At 34.5% G+C, this 20,475-nt stretch overlaps 1 protein-coding gene across 1 annotated transcript; it reads left to right on the top strand.

The window, feature by feature from the left end:
* Positions 1–1,041: 1,041 nt before the first annotated feature.
* On the top strand, positions 1,042–4,449 carry LOC122271071 (zinc finger MYM-type protein 1-like). Its single transcript, XM_071186629.1, has 2 exons — positions 1,042–1,686; positions 1,824–4,449. The coding sequence occupies exon 2, from the start codon at positions 1,825–1,827 to the stop codon at positions 4,363–4,365; it is 2,541 nt and encodes an 846-aa protein (XP_071042730.1). The 5' UTR covers positions 1,042–1,686; position 1,824; the 3' UTR covers positions 4,366–4,449.
* The last annotated feature ends 16,026 nt before the right edge of the window (positions 4,450–20,475 follow it).

The following is a 20,475-nucleotide window of genomic DNA, read 5'->3' as shown; positions in this document are numbered from 1 at the left end:
ATTGAACTTATTAAACCAAGAATCACAATTAATAAACTACCACTTGAAAATATTTATTCGCTGTCTGGAGCATGTTGGCATCTCTGTGCATATAAATGAAACTATTTTTGTGTGTTCTATATTGCACTGATTTCTTCAAACCATTTTACTAACGATAATAATATAGAAAAATTAAAAATTTACTCGAATTATGTGTTTCAAACAATCTTGGCTTTGCCTGTCACCGGTGACCCCGTGGCGCTACGAACAAACTCAGTGCCGGTCACCGATGACCTGCGTTCAACGTGTCAATGAATATTTTTTCTACACAGTTTTAAGAATTTTTGGTAGAATATTATACTTTATAAAATAATATAATATCATGCACTACACTAATTTATTCAGAGGACCCCATACCACGAGAGAAACTTTTCGGCACAGATTCTCTTTCACCTCCATGACATGGCATTTTATTTTAACAGCCGACCCAATTTTCGGGTTTACGACTACTAATGTTCGACTCCGTAGCCTTGAAATTTTGAACCTAATCTAGAAGACTCCTGGATCAAGTATTGAGAGAAATTTGTCTTCGTGGTGAACTTAACCCGCATTTGTGTTACATGGAGAGGAAGACCACGAGAACCACCCAAGGTTAGGCTGATGGCAAGGGGACTCTAAACCAGGATCCGTCTACCACAGAGGATATTTCACGTCCGCACTATGGTCGGTGCAAGCCGGATACGGAATTCGTATCGACCAATCATCGCTGGGATTCGAACCCGATTCACCTCATTGGAAGGCGAATGTTCTATCCCTTGAGTTATCGCGGCTCAAAATTTAAAGTATAGAAAAAGTGAGTTCACACAAACCTAGATTAAGGTTTCAGAAACAGGAAGCCATGAAGTTGGTAATTGATTCGAGCAGAGGCGTACCTAGGGGGGGGGCGGTCCGCACCGGGCGGCACTTACCTTGGGGCGGCATTTTTTATATTTACTTATAGTTGTAAAAAGCAACTTTTTAATTTCATATTTATTTTCTTTCTTGAATAATAAATTATTATTATGATTATTATAAGTTTAATATTTGGTTTATATAAATTATGATTAACTATATGATTTCGAATATTATTCCTCGGTGTATATAAATGCATTTTAGTGTAAATTTTGAATTCTAATTCAAGAACAAGATAATAATTTTATTTTATTGTATTCATTAAAATTCGTTGAATTCGTAAAAGGATCTTTACGATTTTGTTCGGCAATTTTTCCTAACTAAAATTTTTTGATATCAGTTTATAAATGTCATTTCTTTTGAAAAGTTTATATGATTACTTTGAAGTGATATATCAATATTTTTTTAAATCATCGATTTTTCTTTTGAAAAGCAGGGCCGGCGGAAGGCGGTCTAGGCGGGAAGGCGGAAGACCTAGCAGACCGCCGGTCTGCTAGGTCTGCAAAGCATTAGGGCGCCGGCATAAGAACTATCTTTTTCAAACAACAAAATCTAAACGAGACAAAACAAAAATACTGACGAAGTTACAATTTCAGGAATCGCAAATAGATAAATATACTCAGTCCGTTTTGAAGAATTGTATTTGGAATGATAAATTGCTTATAAACCATTTTGTTCATTCGCGATTCAATCTTTTAACAGTGAAGAGTGAAACAAATTATTAGGGTGCCAGTGCATTTGGAGAGTTTATTATAGGTAAGTATATTATATTACGTATTATAGATATAGATGTTATTCTAAATGCTATTCAGAGTAGTAAAATGACTTTGCCGTTTTCTATACATAATATACTATTTATTTCGACAAGTTATATTTTTATTATATATCCCTAGGATGAAACGAGTAAAAGAAAGTGGTGCGTCATTTAGAAAGAAAAGGAAGAGAAGGGAGGAAATACAGACTAAAAATACTGGAGCACTACTCAAATATATCTCCCATAAGTCAACTTCTAGTTCTTTTAGTATTGTTGCCTCAAATACGGGCGAAGAAGCAGCCCTCGAAGGCGAAAAAACATTTTCCAATGTTGTTCAAGAGGAAAGACCTGCTTCACACACTGGCGAAGAAGTAGAAAGTTCATCAAGTTCTGATGAAGAATCTGCTGCACAAATTATTCCGTCTATTTCTATGAAAGATATTGGATTATGGCCTAACAAAATTGACGACAATACAAGAGTATTTCTGGTACGTCAAGGTCCCTTTGCAATTCAAAATTTGGACGCCGACTTCAGCGAAGGAGTAAAACGTCCTAATAATACAATCAAAGCCAAAGGTGAAACAAGAAAACTGAGTCAGGACTGGTTTTTTCAAATTTTGCCTAATGGCGAAAAGCTCTTAAGATCGTGGATGGTATATTCACCATCGAAGAAAAGTATTTATTGTTTCTGCTGCAAACTGTTTGATAATCTTTGTCAAGCAGGTTTTAATACGGAAAATGGTTTTAACAAATGGTGGAAACTTAATCCCAAAATTAGTCAACATGAGGTGAGTCCACTGCACATTCGATCATATTCCAAATGGAAGGAATTAGAAATAAGACTTGGACGTGGCGCAACTATTGACAAACTACAACAACAGAATATTGATAAAGAAATAAAAAAATGGAAGGAAATTCTAACAAGAATACTTGATATAATTAGATTCTTAGCAAAACAAAATTTGGCGTTTCGAGGACATCGTGAAAGTGTTCATCAGGAAAACATCGATTCAATGGAAAATAGAGGAAATTTTCTTGAGCTTGTTGACTTATTGGCTAAGTACGACCCAGTATTACGAGAACACGTAGTAAAAATTAAGATGGGTAATAAATATAGTATCTCTTATTTGTCGCCGAAGATCCAGAACGAATTCATAGAGCTATTGGGAGGCGCAGTCAGAAAAACAATTATGGATCAAATAAAGCAGGCTAAATACTTTTGTATTATATTTGACAGCACTCCTGACATTTCACACAAAGATCAAACCAGTCAAATTATTAGATATGTAGTTATTGATGGTAGCGAAGTTAAAGTTGTAGAATCGTTTATTGACTTTGTAGAAACTAAAGGAAAAACTGCTGGTGAAATCACAGATATGATTTTAACGAAATTAGAAAATGACGGTTTAGATATAAAAAATTGCAGAGGACAGGCTTATGATAATGCTGCCGTCATGGCAGGAAAGCACAGCGGTGTTCAAACTCGTATTAAAGAAATAAATCCAAATGCAGAATTTGTAGCATGTACAAATCATTCTTTAAACCTGGCATGTTTACACGCAGCTTCTACAGCTATCAATTCCATCACATTTTTTGGAACTATCGAACAGTTGTTTTCGTTGTTTTCTTCTTCCACTCATAGATGGAATGTTTTACTTTCTGTCACTGGTCAAGGTGTTAAACGCAGTGTAGAAACTCGCTGGAGCGCTAGAGCTGCCGCGGTAACTATAGTAAAAAAACATTTTTTTTACATTTTAAGCGCTTTGGAAAAATTGACATCTGAAGAAGAAAATAGTAAAACGAGATCAGATGCTGGAGTATTACTCAATTCTATGCAATCTTTTTCTTTTCTATGTTACCTTCATTTATGGGAACCCGTCCTTTTGGAAATTAATGACGCTCAAAAATACCTGCAAATAAAAGGGTTAAATGTCCACCAATGCCATATAAAACTAAATTCTTTGCAAACACATTTCATGGAACAAAGAGATACGCTAGTACAAAACGCTGTTATAGCAGCCAAAATAATTTGTGAAGAGTTGGAGATATCGACTGAGCGTCGAGTTAGAAGGAGAAAAAATATGAGTGGGGAAAATTCGCGAGACGTGGGGCTATCCTTAGAAGAAGAAGTACGAAGAGAAATGTTTTCATCTATGGACAGAATTATAAAGGAAATAAAAGAACGCTTCGATCAGTTGCATGGCCTTGTAAGAAAATATTCGTGTATAATACCGTGTAACCTACTAAATGAAGAATTTGAATGTCAAATAAATGACTTGATTGACATTGATAAAGAACAGTTCCATATTGAAAGAAAAAGGATCCAGGTTTTTATGGCTGTACCTACACTAAAAGAAGAGGCAAAACATTGGAAAAACGGGGAGAAGGGCCCTCTTGATCTGCTAAAATTTATTCAGCAGTATAGGTTGGAAAATTCTGTTCCCAACATTGTAATTTTGTTAAGAATTTTTTTAACAATTTCAATCAGTGTCGCTAGTTGCGAAAGAAGCTTCTCAAAATTGAAGTTGATAAAAAATTATCTTCGTTCTACAATGAGTCAATTAAGACTACAAAATCTTGCAATATTGTCAATAGAACAAGAAATTACAAATAATATAAATTTTGAGAGCATTATACACGATTTTTCTAGTATGAAAGCTAGAAGAGTAGATATTATATAAATATGTTTACGAGTGCATACAAATATGTCTAAAAAAATTTACTCTGTGTATTAATTAATATTGATTAAATAACTTAATAATTTATTTATGTGTATTAATTTATAAAAACCACTATTTGATTGACTTATAATAGAAAGGGCGGCAAACTGGAGATCGCCCCGGGCGGCAAAAGTTCTAGGTACGCCACTGGATTCGAGTTGCCATGAGTTGATTAGAAGATGATTCTACATCTTCTTATCTTAAAAAGTGTTCCGAAAGAACTATCCGAAGAATCATTCTATTCCGAAGAATTATCCGAAATGTAAATAATAAACATGTGAGAAATTAAATTTTTTTATTGCGTTTTATTATTTAAGCATCTAACTTTATTCTACATTGTAATATTACATTTTTGTAATGTCCATTTACTTTTTGCAATTCATAGTATGCGGATCTTTCATTCCAATTCATTGCATGATGAATATACTAAAAATAGAGTTTTAACCTTCACACAAAAAACTATTAAGTCTTTATTTCCGAATGTAAATCTTTCATTCTAATTCATGATAAATTATTTCATGAATAGTACAGTAAAAAATAGGTTTTAACTTGAAGCTCTCAAAAAAAAATATTAATTCTATTGACTAATGTTTGATTTTATTCAATTTAGCGCAAAAAATGAAAAGGTAATACTACTTCATTTGAATAGATGGCAAAGTCGATGAATAAATAGGTGCAAGAAATTTTTGTATACAAAACCCTTATAACTTCTAAACTATTAGTCCAATCGTCTCGTGATTGGTCTCATTCAATTGAGCTTAAAAAAAGTACATCAGAAACAATGCATCACTTGCCCTGCAGAAAAAATTCTGCTCTCCGTCTTAAAACCACCCTCGTTTTTCTCCAAAAACAAGGGAGGCGTACAGAGAAGAGATCATTTGTGATGACATAACAAAACGAAAAAAGATCTTGGGTGTTAATTTTTTCCAAGAAAAAGTCGAATTTTTCTCTTTTAATTATAGTCTTTTCGATTTATTGATGTCTAAAGTTCCGACTTCATACTATGATTTACGATTAAAAAAAACACAGCTCATAAGGACTGTTGGGACTTGCATGCAATTGTAAAGCACGGATTTTATTTTAAATATTTTTTTAAAAGCAAATAGCATTAATACTGTCGCTAAAATAGAAATTTTATAATGGAAAAAATGAGCAAAACCATTCCAATATTTCTTCAGCTAATTCAGCAAAACTTTTTTATTAGAAGAATAGAGAAAAAAAATTGAACTAAGTTCCTATTGCATTTTGTAATTAATCCTTTTTTTAAACTACTTGATGTGTACTCTGGGAGTTTTTACCCAGACCTTTTCACCTTTCAGTTTAGCAAAGCTCGTAAAAAAGTGTGTAATATACCTTGATAAAAAAAAACAAAGAAAAAAAATTGTATCGATACATGACATTGCGAGAATTTCTAACATTCCAAAACTAATTCTTGATATAATTATAAGAATTGAAACGCAATGAAAAAAAAAGCTTTTCTGAAGAAAAAAAAGTTTACCTTTTTATTTTTTAATAAATTAGAATGATCGAACTTTAATGAATGCATTCTCGGAAATCTCCGATTGAAGCATTAATAGAAAGCGCATTTACTTTATTAAGAGTAAGAAAAAAAGTGCAGAGTCAATTTATTTCTTATTGACTTATTTCAATTTTAACTTGATGCAATTATAATTCTAATTAATTTAGGGATGGTCTCTTGTTTATTATCAGATAAATATTGAAGTATTTGTTCTATCAATATGCAGAAAAATGGAAAAATATTTTAATTAATTTTAAACAATTATTAGAAATAGTGTATAAGGATATAAAAATACAGGTTTAGAGATAACACTTGTCAACTTTTTTATTTTTGTTTTCTGTTGCATGAAATATTTAAACGGAGTTTTATTTTTGAGTCGCTGATTTAAAATTTGTTTACGTATAGCACAATCCAGTTTAGTTTATACGAGTTCTTAGGTTTATATGAGTACATATTTTCTTCGAGATTTAATGAATAAGTTCAGAAAGATTAGCTGCACTGTTTTAACAATATTTATCAAAAGCAGACTATATTAAGTTTACATAAAATCATATTTCCTGGAGTAAGGGGTTCGTCTTCCTGAAGTAAATACAAAGTTGATAACTTAAAAGTGTTATGAGTCAAAATCAGTTTATAGCTTTATATAGATGATTGCGGAACTTAACTTGTGTCATAAACTCTACATTCAATGAGAAACGTAGAAAAATATATTAATGGAAAAGGTTTATAGCTAATTAATGAAAACTCACTAAGAGCTGAAAACTATTATGGGGCATTGTATACCACATATGAAATACTTGTTTTGTAACATAAATATATTTTTCTATATTTAACTGTAATACAGGCTTTAATTGTCATAATGTCATAAATGTAATCATGTTACTTTAATACAGTATATTTTTGTTAAATTAATAAAAATTGGTATGATTTAATTAAATACCTCTTCAATATAATTTATGTAATTAATTACGAATTATTAGCTTCGTGCGGAACTAAATTGTTTTTTTTTCCAATATGTTACATACACAACATTGGGTTAAAATATTTTAAATAATTGGTTATTATTTAAATAATTGTCTCTCAGAAAATTTGCTATGAACAATTCATAATTAAGTGGATTAATTCTTAGTTTAATTTTTATACTGTAATGCTAACAATGTTCTTATTTTATATCTCTGTTTTATCCCTGGCATTTCATTGTTCGTTAACCTTTTGAAATGAATTCAATTGAATGTGGGGTTTAGTGGCACAAGGTCCAAAAAAGGACATACTGCGCCAAGCACACGGTTTTAAAAACAGATTAAAAGATTAAGTAAAGCACACGTATAAAATCTGATAAGATAGTGAAAATTCTAAAACAATGTTGTAAAGTTACATACATTAAAACCAATAAAACTGCATGGTAAATTTACTAAAACACTGAATAGTATGAAGCAATTAAATACAACTTAAAATTCCAATAGCGCGTAAAAATGCAAAGATGTTAGGATGGTGATTTTTATCTAACAAGTCTCTTATATATAAAATCGTGCTTCCAAAAAATGTGAGGCGTTGTTGGTTAGAACATGGGCAAGCGATTAAAATATGATGAATCGAAAGTGAAACGTTACAAGTATCGCATCGAGGGGGTGGTTCTCCGAACAGAAGGTGAAGATGAGTCAGTCGAGTATGTCCTATACGTAGGCGGGTGAGCTTGACATCTGCTCCGCGCAATTGCAACGGGTCTGGTTCATTTCATCGACAATCACTTCATCGACAGGCCATTTCATCGACACCACTTCATCGACAGGCCATTTCATCGACTAGGTNCGACGAAATGACCCTGTCGACGAAATGGCCTGTCGACGAAACAACCCTGTCGAGGAAACGGCCTGTCGACGAAATGACCTAGTCGATGAAACGGCCTGTCGATGAAGTGGTGTCGATGAAATGGTGTGTCGATGAAGTGATTGTCGATGAAATGAATGCGACCCCAATTGCAACACAGGCCAAGGCTCTAGCGTGGATTTAATTGTGTGCAGTTTGTTTTCAATTTGTAAATCCCAGTGTTGCTGCCACAAAGACATAGTAAACTGTCGTATGTAATTCTTCATGTCAGAAATGGGGGTTAACCTTTTGATGTTGCCCTCGTATTGTTACTGACTCAAAACTAAAATTCTTTTATCGTAAGAATTGCTAATGTGTTCCTTTAACTGATATTTTGTGAGTGGGGATTTTCTCATTACTTGTTTAAGACTAACTATAATTTAGTTGTCACCATTTCTCAAAACTATTTCGCTCATGAGCTGCAATAGTGGCACAACTGCCACCACACGCGTTTTGGACCAAGAATAGGTGTAAATATGAAAATACACAATCTTTCAGCAGCAATACTAGCACAACTCATAAATCAACTTGAAGGTAATCTTCGTTTAAGCAAACGAATATATTTCTTATGCATTTTGCTTCGCAATGAAAACTTTAAACCCACTGATTTAAAAGCTTGATTTTTTGAGTTGTGCTGCTATTGCAGCTCATGAACGATTTAACACCTGCAGATTAGGCTGTGGCCTTCAAGTAACTTTCCTTTGTAGCTAAAACACCGGCTCTTCAAAAAACATTTTTTGACGCACGTCATATATTTTATTTCATAACCGTCGTTGAACAGCAGACCCAATTCTTGAGTTTACGAATACTAATGTTCAACTACGTAGCCTTGTAATTTTGAACCCAATACAGAAGACAAGGGAACTCTTGGATCGAGTATTGGGAGAAATCTGCCTTCGTGGAGAACTTTTTGATGGATCTAACCAGTATTTGCGTTGCATGAAGAGGAAGACCACGAGAACCTCCCACGGCTAGTCTGACGGCAAGAGGACTCTAACCCATGATCCGTCAACCACTGAGGATATTTCACGTCAGTACTGTGGTCGGTGCAAGCCGGATGCGGAGTTCGTATCGACTGGGATTCGAACCTGGTTCGCCTCATTGGAAGGCGAACGCTCTATTCCCTGAGCCATCGCGGCTTTGACGATATATATTCGACGAACCGACTTTTTGGACTTAATTTTACCCTTTTCTTGCCAAATTTGGCTAATATAACTTCTTTCATTAACACTGATTAGGCGCATATTCATTTACCGAGCAAACCAATTTGGCTTTCCGCCAATGTAAGCTAAGATTAAAAAGGCTGTGTTTTGTCGGAAACACAATCATTTCCTTTGGGATTTTCCTCCCACTTATATTTTTAAAAACTGGCATTTTTAATAGTCATTGTGATGCTATTGTTTTATTGGAAATGTGTTCAACATTTTTATAATGAAGTTCGAGAATAAAACTTTGTTTCATTTTAAATGTATTCGTGTTCGTGTTTTTCGTGGCACATGTTTTGATTTTAACAGTGGATGAGCAATGCATTTTATTGTTTAAACATGATTGGCTTTCACTTAGATATTTCTGCCGAATCTGAGGCGAGACAGTTGTACTGTCCTATTGATTGCAAAGACTACCGTAAACCGGGGCGAGTCTACCCATCCAGGTGCGAGTCTACCCATTTTAGTTTTATTTAATTTTCACTATTTTAAATTGCAAATAAAAAATTTTTTAATGACGGAGGACTTAGTTCAGACTCTAAGGAAGATGGCGCTGTAGTAGTTTGATCCGTTTTTATTTATTTGTTGTCTTTTTAACTGACCTGCTCAAACGTCTTTTGAGAGATTTGTATTGAAAATCAGCAAACTTTTTAGTTGGTGCTCCGTAAGTATATTATTATTATTACTATTTTCACTTTGGTTAAGTGATAAACTTATCTAAGACTAAGATTACATTAATTTTATATGAAAAAAAAAAAAAGAATGTAAGTTTTGCTGTTGTAAACAAAAAGCCAGAATTCGCGGGGCGAGTCTACCCATTCGTATTTAGTTTTAATAAAGCATAATAATATAATTTAGAACTTTGTTTATATTAAAATTAAGTCATTTTAAATGAATTTGAGTATATTATTTTAATTCTGCATTGATAAATTTATCATTAATAAGAAAATTTATAGGTTAAATATAAATGTAAATATAAAATATGTTTATTTTACCTATTTTTTCAATTTTTATATTACAAAATTAACTTTTTTTATTTAATGCAAGTTAAATAAATTATTATTTATAAATTATTATTACCTCCCAAAAGAATGGGAAAAGGATTTTTCATGATTCCCAATGTTTGAATTTCGATTTTGTTAATAATCTTTAATTATTATTATTTATTAATTATTTAATTGTAAATTTATATTAATTTTAATTTATTTTTATCAACAATAATCAGAAAAAAATGTTATTTTATAATGTTAATGATTATAAAAACAAAACTGTGATCAAAATGTGATAATCGATCAAATACTCAATTTGTGTTATTTTATGAATAAAAAAATGGAATATATAATAAAGTTATGAATTTTACTTCATAAATATCCTATATAGTAACTAAAATAACAATTTAATAGTAAAATTTGATTATTTACAATGTTAACATTCATTTTAGTAGAATGGGTAGACTCGCCCCATACGAGAGATTTGTCAGCAGTTCTATAAAAATATACAGTAACAGCGTAACTGTTAATATTTTCTAAAATCGATTTCACAGCTTTAAAGAGGGATAAATAGCGATTCCGAAACACCTATTAAAAGCCTTTTTTCTTTAATATTTACAAAAGTTTGACCACTTGAAAGTTGACAAACTGAAAAAAGGGGTAGACTCGCCCCGGTTTACGGTAGTTCTAAATTCTAAAGCTTTATGTTGATTTGCCTTGTTGAGTCTTTATGGCCATTTAATGTGTAATCTTCTTTCAATAATTTTTAACCTTCTCACCACAACTATGAATGTGGAATAATGCGGAATGTGGCTCAAAATCCAGAACAAGAAGTGCCAGATTTAATGATTAGATACAGATCAGAAGTTAATCTAACTGTTATGTAAAGGGTAGACAAATTTAATTCTGGTGCATGAGATACTTGAACGGATTTTTTTTTTCGCGTCACTGTTTTCAAATCTGCAATTGGTTTCTTCCTACAAGCCACAGTTTTTATGCAATATAATCAAATACTTTTAACCAGGTTTTTGTTTTATATTCACTCGAATACTATGCATCCTCTCTTCTCTGCTTGGCAGGTAGTAAACAGGAAGAGAGAGTATTGTAAATTTTTGGCGCAAGGGCCACGACTTGGCTATACCGTACTTAAAACTAGGTTAAAAGTTCTACATTCTTCTCTAGGTCAGAAGCTACATTCTGCTTTTTCTTCTGAATGCAACGCTATTTTACTCGCACTTCAGTTTATTTCAAAGCAACTGTACAACAAATAGCTGATATTCTGCGATTCTAGAACAGGGGTTTCCAACTTACATAAGGTCGGGGGCCGCAATTAAAAACACCAGTCAAATGGTGGGCCGCAACTTAATTAAAATTTTATATTGGACTCTTATGTTTGACGGAACATTAAATATTACTGTCAGATTTTTATCAAGTTGTATAAAACAAAAGTATTGAATTACAAATTAAAATAAGAAGTAGATTTTTACCTGAGAAATCAATTTTTTTGCTCCGGTGGTGTGTTAAATTTAACAGAAACGAATTTTTTTCTAAACGAAGAAAAGGGTTTTTAACCCATATAAATTTCTTACGAAAATTGTCCGCAAAAAAATAACTAATATATTTTAGATCATGGGCCACAAAAAAAGGCTTCGTGGGCCGTATGTGGCCAGCGGGCCGCCAGTTGGTAACCACTGTTCTAGAAGTTGAATAGATGTACTTAAGAATCTTGACAGTTATAGGAAGAAGTCTATAACGTTTTTCGTTTTATGATCTGATGCGTTAAGGTCAAATGTTTTTTTTTTTTGTCTTAGGTGTTATTTTCAAAGAAGCAGACTAGTGTATATGTTTGTGTATAAACCTACATGCTCTCTTTATAAAGTATAATATTCTTAAGTATAATAGATTAAATAGATAATGAATTCGTGAGCCATCTAAAACTAAATTAAAATCTGGCCACTCGGTTAATTTTTTAAAAAAAATGAAGAAAAAAATTCGAACAGCATCAAATATAAGGTTTTAAAACTTAATGAAGTTACACAATCTGACGTAAATTTTAATTATTGAAAGAGAATGTGTCAACGTATTAATAATGGTAAATCAGTCCCACATAAGCCAGTTTTTTCTATATCGCAGATTTCAAGCTGAAAAATAATTAGCTGTTAACGTTACGTGATTACGTTTAATTTGTTAGTTTAAAGGTGTACCGCATAGAAAACGAATACTAAAATTGCTTATTTAACTATTCTAATAAACACACACATTCATTAGATATTCCAAGCAAAGAATTCATTAGGCGAAATACGGTAGTTAACTACCTAAAATTGAAATGTAATTTGTGAATTAAGGCGGAGATTTGAGGTGAAATTAATTTAGTTGAGGTGAAATTAATTTAGTTTAACAAATAAACATTAAAGCTGTTGGAGTTCGGGAAGCGTAACTGTCGCTCTAATTCTCAATGACTTTCCTAAGAGTAAATTTTATCACTAACATCGTATTGGTATTCTGTCAGTGATGATAAATTATTCATTTGCTCTGGTACAAAATTTATCCCGATCCTCTACTCTTTATGCATCTTTAGTATTCACTGTAAATTATAAAATTAATGTAGTGTGCAAACCATAATTGTCTTTTTACAAGGACGAGACATTTTTTTAGTAACAGTAGCATTAAAATAACAAAGAATATACTTTAAATAAAACTTTTAAAATAATTTAGCATTAAGCAGAATTTGAGACAAATGTGGGTTACACAATCCAAGGTGCTTTAGTACGCATTTTACATAGTATTTTTTTGCCTTTGCGTCTGACATAGCTTCTAGCACGGATTTTTTGTAACCTAGGGAACTTATTGCAATTTTTTCTTCTTTTGAATTGATTTTGGGGGATTAGCATATTTTTTCTCAATATTTTCAAACTCAATATTTTATAAATATTTTCTTAATTCTAGCATTTCTCCAGTATCACGGGAAGTTCTTTAGGTGCAAACGATCATCAGGATCTCAAAATCTTCTTGCAAATATACCGCATAGCATAGATTCTATAAGATGTTGGTGGGTGGTAGGAGGAATTTCCGATGAACTGCATTTTTCTGTTCCGTCAGTTTGGATGGCACTGGACCTCATCCCACAAACTCCCAATTGGATTGTGATCTGGTGAATGTGCGGGCCAACGGAGCGAGATTAAGTCCCCGTCGAACAAGCATAATAAGTTCATCGAACCATCTGACGACAATACGAGCTGTATGATAAGGAGCATTGCTTGCTGAAATAATCCATTCCCGGCAGGGTACACTATTTACATAACAAGATGTACTTGATCAGCGATAACACTTAAATATGCTTGGACATTCATACATTGTTCCTCAGGAATCAAAGGACCCATACAAAGGCATGAAAAACATCCCCCTAACCATAACATTGCCAACACCAGCTTGAAGCTTTGTGGCAATGCAGTTATGGTCTGTGCTTTCCTGCTGTTTTCCCCATATCCGAACCCTGCTATCTGCATGGTGTGATTGAAAACGCAATTCATTAGACCACATGAACCTTTTTTCAGTCATCTTCTGTCCAATCCAGTATACTCACCATCACAGTTTGCACATCTAACTGGCTCTCTTTATTTATTACACTTATAGGGCCCCTTGCCTCTATAATTTTCTATAGTAATTTTCGAGCCGCGATGGCTCACGGGATAGAGCGTTAGACTTCCAATGAGGTGAACCGGGTTCGAATCCCAGCGATGGTTGGTAGATGCGAATTCCGCATCCGGCTTGCACCGACCACAGAGTGGAAGTAAAAATATCCTCAGTGGCAGACGGATCACTCCACGAAGACAAATTTCTCCCAATACTCGACCCAGGAGTTCCCTTGTCTTCTGGATTGGGTTCAAAATTAAAAGGCTACGTAGGTAAACATTAGAAGTCGTAAACCTAAAAATTAGGTCGACTGGTATAATATAGTAATTTTTATTTCATCTAAAAATTTTATTTGATATACCTACTTGTTCTGTTCGTTCTTTTTAAGAGTGACTAAGTAAAGGGGGATGTTAACCCTTTCTTTTTATACTCGTTTAGTCAGTTGGATCTCTGATGAGAGCTATATTTATGTCTTCTGTTGAGGTTTCTTTCCTTAATCCTCGTATTACGATTTTCATCATCTTCTCTTCGGGAAGGAGGAATGTGTGATAGTTGATCTCTATATAAGCTTCTTTCTTTTTTAGATTTTTCAAATCTTTGATAATTTCTCTATATGTTGTTTCTGATTTTGGTTTAATTGTTCGCCTATTTCCGATATTTTTGCCTACGAAGTCCGGAATGTTTTCTTTCATCCTTTCTACAAACGGTTTCCAATCGAAGTCCTTGTCAAAAACTACCTACTATTGATGGAATTTTACTATGCTTTTTTTGGAACAGTAAATTGTTCCTCTTTCTTGTTTCCGATTTCTGTGCTTTCGTGGTTTTCACCATCAGAAACCTCTGAATCATCAGTCATGTTTACTTTCATTCTTTTGTTGTTAGCACTGGGGGTGGTGGAAAATCCTACTTCCATTTCTTTATATCCTCTTGGTTTTTATTTTCCAAAACTTGAAATTTATTGTTATGAACAAAGTTTAATTTTATTGATTGAGCTGTGTTCTATCGATTTCGCGAATAGGGAAGAGGGAGCATCCTTATTTGTTATGATTTTTATATCTTTGGGCCTTTGGGTCCCCATCATAAGGATTTTATCATTTAGAGTTTTTATGGTTCACTTGCCTTGCATTCCCTTTTCGCAGCTATCTCGCCCTCTAGCAGCAATATTATGGAACAGAAGCTCATTTTGCATAAAACTATAAGTGGTCATAATAATTTGGCAACTCAGTGTATATTTCAGTAAAGAAAATTTCAGCGGCTACATTTCACTAAAAAACTTTCTTAAAATTACCTGGCTTATTTAATCTTAACGTTTAGAAAGCACTGCTTTTTTATTATATAGGCATTTTGAATTTCATTACATTATTAATTTTTAAGCAACAAATTTCTAACTCTTGAATTGTATTAAGGATGGTATTTTTTTAGCCCTGTTTTAATTTAGTCAATATGTTCTAGTTTATTAATAAAACATATCACCAAAAGAATATTTTAAAATAATATTTAAAACCTCTCTTTTTCAGACATTACCCATTTTGAAATTAAGACCTTTAGAAAAGAATACTTTCAGAAAAAACTTTAATAAATTAATGCAAATCATAGTAATCATACTCTTAGTTATCTGCTAAAGATTTGAAATCAGCACTGTGAATTATGGTTAGGGAAAGCGTTTTATTATTGTATCTAACTAACAGAAACAATTAAATATATATTGATAAAATCTAACATTTCCCCTGAGGGGGTTTATCTTCTTTAGGTAAACACAGGGAGTCACGCCCCGGAGTACCCTAACGATCTGTCCTCCCTTCTGTTTCTTTTCCCTTTTCTCCTCCCCCTTGTCGTGGTTGCCACATTAACTGGTGAGGGCTTTTTATCTGTGTTCGATTACCACCCTGTTGTATCGGACCCAGATGGGAAGAGACCACCCGCGTGTTTGCCGTGCGTGGAGACCCGTGTCCCTGGAAGAGGGGATCCTGGCAGTTGAAGGGCATCCTGTTACCCCAATACACTGCTTTGGCCCGTGCTTCAGGTAAACGGGAGGGGCATATTGGCCTGTATGCATCAACCGGCTAGTTACGACCGTCATCTGTTGGCTAGGGTTCAGTCCAGGGTCACTTACTAGGCACCTCGTTAAGGGTGGAGGCTGCTTCAAGGGTGACTCGCGAACGTATATTGGTTAGCATCGGTGTCAAGTGACGAATTATGTTACTTGCATCCCCTTAGTAGGACTCCGTGGTGGGTGATGCCGCTGGTAGTAGTTATGTTGTTATTTTCTATGGCTGAAGATAGCACGGTGTTGAGTTCCGCACACCAATGCAAAAACAGCAGCACATTCTTAGCATCATGTGATTACGCTCGTTACTTTTTGATGACCCTTGAAAACCCAAACGTACCCAATACTTCATTTATACACAAAGCTCTTCTTTCCATTCTGGGAGAAGTTGCCTCAGTAAAAAAAGCTACGCTCTGGTGACCTCTTAGTTGAAGTCTCCTCTGCAAAACAGGCAACTATTTTATCAACATGCACCACCATGTGTTCATTTAATATGACACTAACACCTCATAGATCCTTAAATACCTCTCGTGGCGTCATATCAGAAATAGAATTCATAAATGACACAGAAGACATGATATTAAATAACCTTCAATCTCAAAACGTTACGTCTGTTAGAAGGATTAAGATTCGCAGGGATGGAAAACTCATCCCTACGAAGCACCTTATCCTCAGTTTTGCGTCTGCTATATTACCAGCTGGAATTAAAATGGCTTGAATTAACTGTCCGGTTCGACCTTATATCCCAAATCCTTTGCGTTTTTACCAATGTCAAAGGTTTTAGCTTTCAAAAACATCTTGCCGAGGTGGGCCGGTGTGTGCCCGTTGCTCCAGTACAGACCATGAAGACACTTCTTGCGAGCTGCCACCTCTTTGCATCAACTGCAAGGGTGATCACGCAGCTTACACCAGAAGTTGTCCGAAATGGTCACTAGAAAAGGAAATCCAGTCAATTAAAGTGTTACAAAACTTAACTTTTAACGAAGCCAGCAGAATAGTTAATAGTAACTAAAACTTCATATTGCACAGTAAGTACGCAGACAGATTCCTCAATATCATCTTCCCCACAACAAACAAAACAAAATCCACAATTTAATTTTACCGGACTATCTACTTCTCGCAGACCTGTATCCAAATCTCAACCTCCAAAAACATCTGGAATGACATCCCCAGAAAAGTCTGGTCCTGCCTTAAAGCAGCGTCCAAATATAAAGTTACCACCTAGCCTAAAACCAGGTATTCCTAAAAAGTATTAAGATCCAAAATTTATACAAATCGTTAAAAAGTCCACTTCAGATATCTTGCAGAAGATGGACACAGAAATAACACTACATCTATCGGATGACGAATCGATTTTCGACGACCCACCGATGGATGTTACGTCTAAATCAAAATTTAAATCCAAAAGATAATGGGAAGTTTCATTATCTCTTGGAATAGTCGCAAAATAAAATCTCAGACATCAGATATATAATTTTTAAATATCAGCCATCATGTTTTTCAATCCAAGAAACTCATTCATTGCCGAAACGACCATGACGCAGGTAGTAGACCTAATGGTGGTGTCGCAATTTTAACATCAACAAGCTTTCCATCAATTCGTCTTTCATTGTCAACGTCATTACAGGCTATTGCAGTTAAGATTCATATAAACATTACGATTACAGTCTGTTCTATTTATATACCTCCGCATACATTAGTTTCACACCATGATTTAAACTCATTAATTCATCAGCTGCATACGCCTTTCATTTTGCTTGGGGACTTTAATGGTCACAGCGAACTATGGGGTAGTTCCGACCCAAATGTTCGAGGGCATCAAGTTGCAATGCTCATCCATGATCATAATCTATGTTTACTGAATCAAGGTGAAGACACTCACTTTCATGAACCAATACGAACTTTTCATTTCATTGATCTTGCTTTATGTTCACCTGCGCTTTTACCCTTTTCCAGAATTTTCGGTTGATTTTCATAATAGCTATCATTTCCCAATCATTGTTTCATATACTGAATCTATCACTACAAGACCCTCTACATTTATTTACCATTGATTATTACAGATTGGAGACTTTTCGCACAGATGAGAATGGTATCAGATGAAAATCTTTAAGCTGCTGTTGAAACGGTAACTTCTGTGATCATCAATGCTGCACAAAGTAGCATACCAAAAACATCAACTTCTCGTCCCCGGCATAGCAAGCCATGGTGGACAGCTGAATGCTCCGCAGCTCACAAAGAGAAGAACAGGCTATGGAACATCTTCTGTCACTATCCTACATTAGACCATCTTATCGATTTCAAACGAGCTAAAGCGATTGCACGCAGGATTCGGCGCCAAAGCCAGAGAGAATCGTGGTCACGCTATGTTTCATCCATCACATCTACAACATCTCCCAGACAAGTCTGGTCGAGGGTCAAGAGAGCGAATCGTGTCTACCGTGAATTCCATCTTCCGGTATTTGATATAAACGGTATCACACACTCTGACCCCGTAGGTGTGAATAACATCTTGGGTGAAACGTTTGCTGGTGTATTTAGCACTGACAGTTACAGCTCAGCTTTCCAAGCTCACAAGCGTAGAGTTGAAGCCCAGACGCTGTAGTTTGCGACTCGACGGCAATTTCAGTATAATTATAACTTCACTTATCATGAATTGCAGCGAGCGCTGTCAAAAGCACCCAATACGAGCCCCGGCCTTGATGGTGTATCATATCACATGCTACGCTATTTGATTTCTGCATCTTTGCAGAATATCCTGTTACTTTTTAACAGATTATGGACGGAGCAGATATTCGCACCTAAAGCGCCGTGATACGGTACATCACACTGCATTACGCAATTGTAGAGGTGCATTTCGCACTTCACCAGTGGAAAGCTTGTATGCTGTTTGGCATCATTAGATCTACGCAGAATGCAATTGTCACTACTACCGTATCATGTCTTCTGCCTCACACGCTTTACAGCGAGAGGTTACTCCGTTAAATTTAATGCGCCTATATGATGCTCGATCTTCTCATGCTCACCCTTTTATAGCTCCTATGCGTTCACACATTCAAACAGTTGCTATTTTAGATTCACCATCACAGTCGATAGACCACCTACTTATTTCACCCTGGACTGTTTCACCATATTATTTTTATCCTTTATTTGATGCATCCAACAAATCACTTGTATCACCAACCATATTTCAACCACTTTTCCTTTCTCATCGTTAGTTCTCTCATTATGCCCCGATGTATATAGATGGTTCAAAATCTGCTGGGTATGTTGGCTGTGGTGTTATCATTGCTGATACCATGTACAACTACCAAATTCCTGAAATTTGCTCCGTCTTCACTGCTGTAGCTGTTGCTATTTTATTAGCATTACGACTAATTTCTACACGCTCTACTTGGAAGTATTGTACATACTCCGATAGTATGAGCCAATTAGAAAAGTTTCACTGTGATACTCATCCTATTTTATGTTTTATTATTCATTTGCTAACTACTCTTCAGAAGAAGAGATTTTGTTTTGCTAGGTACCAATGGTATGTTGGTATTTCTAGGAATGACCTAGCCGACGCAGCTGCACGATCTGTCTTAACATTGTCCTTACCTTTCCGTGACATGAAACTACATGTTCGAAAAACTGTAAAATCATTATGGCAACAACAATGGGACCTCAAAAGTTTTTAATAAACTGCATAGCATTAAATCTGATTTGGACCATTTGCCATTACTGCTCTTGGGTTCCATTCTTTTGTATATTTTTCTATTAAGAAATTACTCTTTTTTTATTTTTTAATCACTCATATCAATGTTGTAGTTACGTATGAAAAATTTCGTTTCATTCTGACGACTCTTTCTATGTGCAACGCTTTTTACGGCAATTTCTTAATTATTTGTAGCTTTATAACTCAACTCATTGCCATAAATAACTATATGGTGACGAGTACCCATGAAGTTAAAAAGCTGCAAATAATTTTACAAAAATTCAGACAATTTTTAAATTTTCTTTTAACACTTAGCATTGTCTAATGAGAAAGCCTGAAATACTAGTTGAGATGTTCAAAGGAAATTTAAATAGTTCAAATGTAATTTTACACCTAATTGCTTAGGTTTAATTTTGGAGGATTGTAAATTTTGTTCTTGAGGTCAAGGATGTTGTAACTGTAGAACACAATAGTAATTGTATTTTATATTCACGACAAAGAGAAAGCTTAGAAAAGGAACTTAGGCACTCGGGTATTTCTTGATCTTCTGCTTTGTCCTTGTTTGCTAAATGCACTGAAAACCTAAATGTTTCACGTAATTTTGCTTACAACCTAAATTTTTAATTTTGATCTGTTTCCTTTAATTTAAAATTTTACTCAGCCTACTTACATCTGTAAGCCTCGTGTTATGCTTTGAGAAACATCAGGAGTTGTGCAATAAAGTTAAGCTAAAGAAATTTAATTTAAGTTTTTGAAACATCATTCATAATTGAAAATATGAATGGTATTTTTTTTCTTTGTAGGAAAATAATTTCAAGCGTTACGTACGCTCTGTGTGGGGCATCTCAGACAGGCAAATTAAATTTGCTTTGAATTTTATTCATATCTTTTTGATGCCCGATCGAAGACTGAGATGGAATGCTGGAAGAGCAACTGACCACTGCTTCCTTGAGGATGGTAGTCAGATCGGAGCAGGCCCTCATAAAAAAAGGGGCATTTTTTGTAGACATGATTGTGAAGAAAGTCATGAGAGTAATGTGAATAGGAATCGAGATATAAAACGCCTTGCTGATGGAAGTTTGAAGGTACTGCTTCCGAAAAAAGCCAACACCTTT

The sequence above is a fragment of the Parasteatoda tepidariorum genome, chromosome 10 (genome assembly GCF_043381705.1).
Source record: "Parasteatoda tepidariorum isolate YZ-2023 chromosome 10, CAS_Ptep_4.0, whole genome shotgun sequence".
NCBI classification, from domain to species: Eukaryota; Metazoa; Arthropoda; class Arachnida; order Araneae; family Theridiidae; genus Parasteatoda; species Parasteatoda tepidariorum.
The sequence above is the reverse complement of the archived record's forward strand: the minus strand, read 5'-3'. Positions and strand labels throughout refer to the sequence as shown.